Consider the following 1,003-nt stretch of genomic DNA (forward strand, 5'->3'; position numbering starts at 1 on the left):
GGTTTTGTGGTGAATGTCATTCCAGATCACCTGGTTCTCCATTCCAGTTGTTCTGGATGTCCCAACAGTGAAAATGAGCCTCCGGTCAAACGCTTTCTTTAAGAGATGCAGAACTTCTTTGCCCTCTTTATTGTGTGGCAGGTATGCTGTTCTGTGGATAGGACCATAGTACTTTCCGGGATTTGGATGCTTTTCCTGCAAAAGGACACAGAAATGTAGATGTAACTGACAACCATGTTAGAAATTACTTTACAAATTACAACATTTCTCCAGACATTTGAATTAAGACATTTACCGTCTGTATTCCACCTTGCATATCATATCTGATGACTATTGTGCTATAGCCTGAGAATCCAGGGAGAGGATAGGAATTATAATCCCATGACATCTTTCCATCTGGCTGGTTTCCCTCAATCGTACCAAAGACATCTCTGCATACAGGACAGACAGGTCCCATGCTTTGTTTGGATTGTGTCAGGCATTCCTCACAAAATTCATGTTTACACTTCTTATTGGTAAATCCATCCATGCATATTGGACACTTTTCATCTTCGTTGCCTCCAGCTGTTGCTCCCTCTCCTGTGGTTGCTTCAGTGTTGCGCACGCTGTATTCTGATTGGCCATTCGACACCAGTCCGCTGGAGGCGCCCTCTGATTGATGAAAGTACGGTGATCCATTGAACCCAGTGGCACTATGGTGTTGGGTCATGCCTATGGCTCTTGTGTTCACCTTCTGGTACAGTTGAAGGAGAGCTCTGACAGCATGGCTCTCCATTGATGCATTTCCTCCAGATCTGTTACAGTGAACTTTGACTTCAACTTTGTCTTGACCGATGGCTGATTCCTTAAAGTCCACACCAAACTTAGCTTTGATCTTTGCTATGTTTTCATCGTAGACAGTAGTCATTATCATCCAGTGGTTCTGATCCATGGCCAGTCCAGTATCCATGAGATGATCTTTGACACAGCTCATGTCAGTGTTCAGTGATGTTCCTTGAGACGC

At 44.1% G+C, this 1,003-nt stretch overlaps 1 protein-coding gene across 1 annotated transcript; it reads right to left on the bottom strand.

The window, feature by feature from the left end:
• Positions 1 to 3: 3 nt before the first annotated feature.
• Positions 4 to 997, bottom strand: LOC113745145 (E3 ubiquitin-protein ligase DTX3L-like; the record flags this gene model as incomplete). Its single annotated transcript, XM_027276633.1, has 2 exons — positions 296 to 997; positions 4 to 195 (listed from the first exon to the last, which is right to left on the bottom strand). Coding segments are annotated over exons 1-2 (870 nt in total), but the record flags the coding sequence as incomplete, so codon positions are not given.
• Between the last annotated feature and the right edge of the window lie 6 nt (positions 998 to 1,003).

This window comes from Larimichthys crocea, unplaced genomic scaffold (genome assembly GCF_000972845.2).
Source record: "Larimichthys crocea isolate SSNF unplaced genomic scaffold, L_crocea_2.0 scaffold48652, whole genome shotgun sequence".
NCBI lineage: Eukaryota > Metazoa > Chordata > Actinopteri > Sciaenidae > Larimichthys > Larimichthys crocea.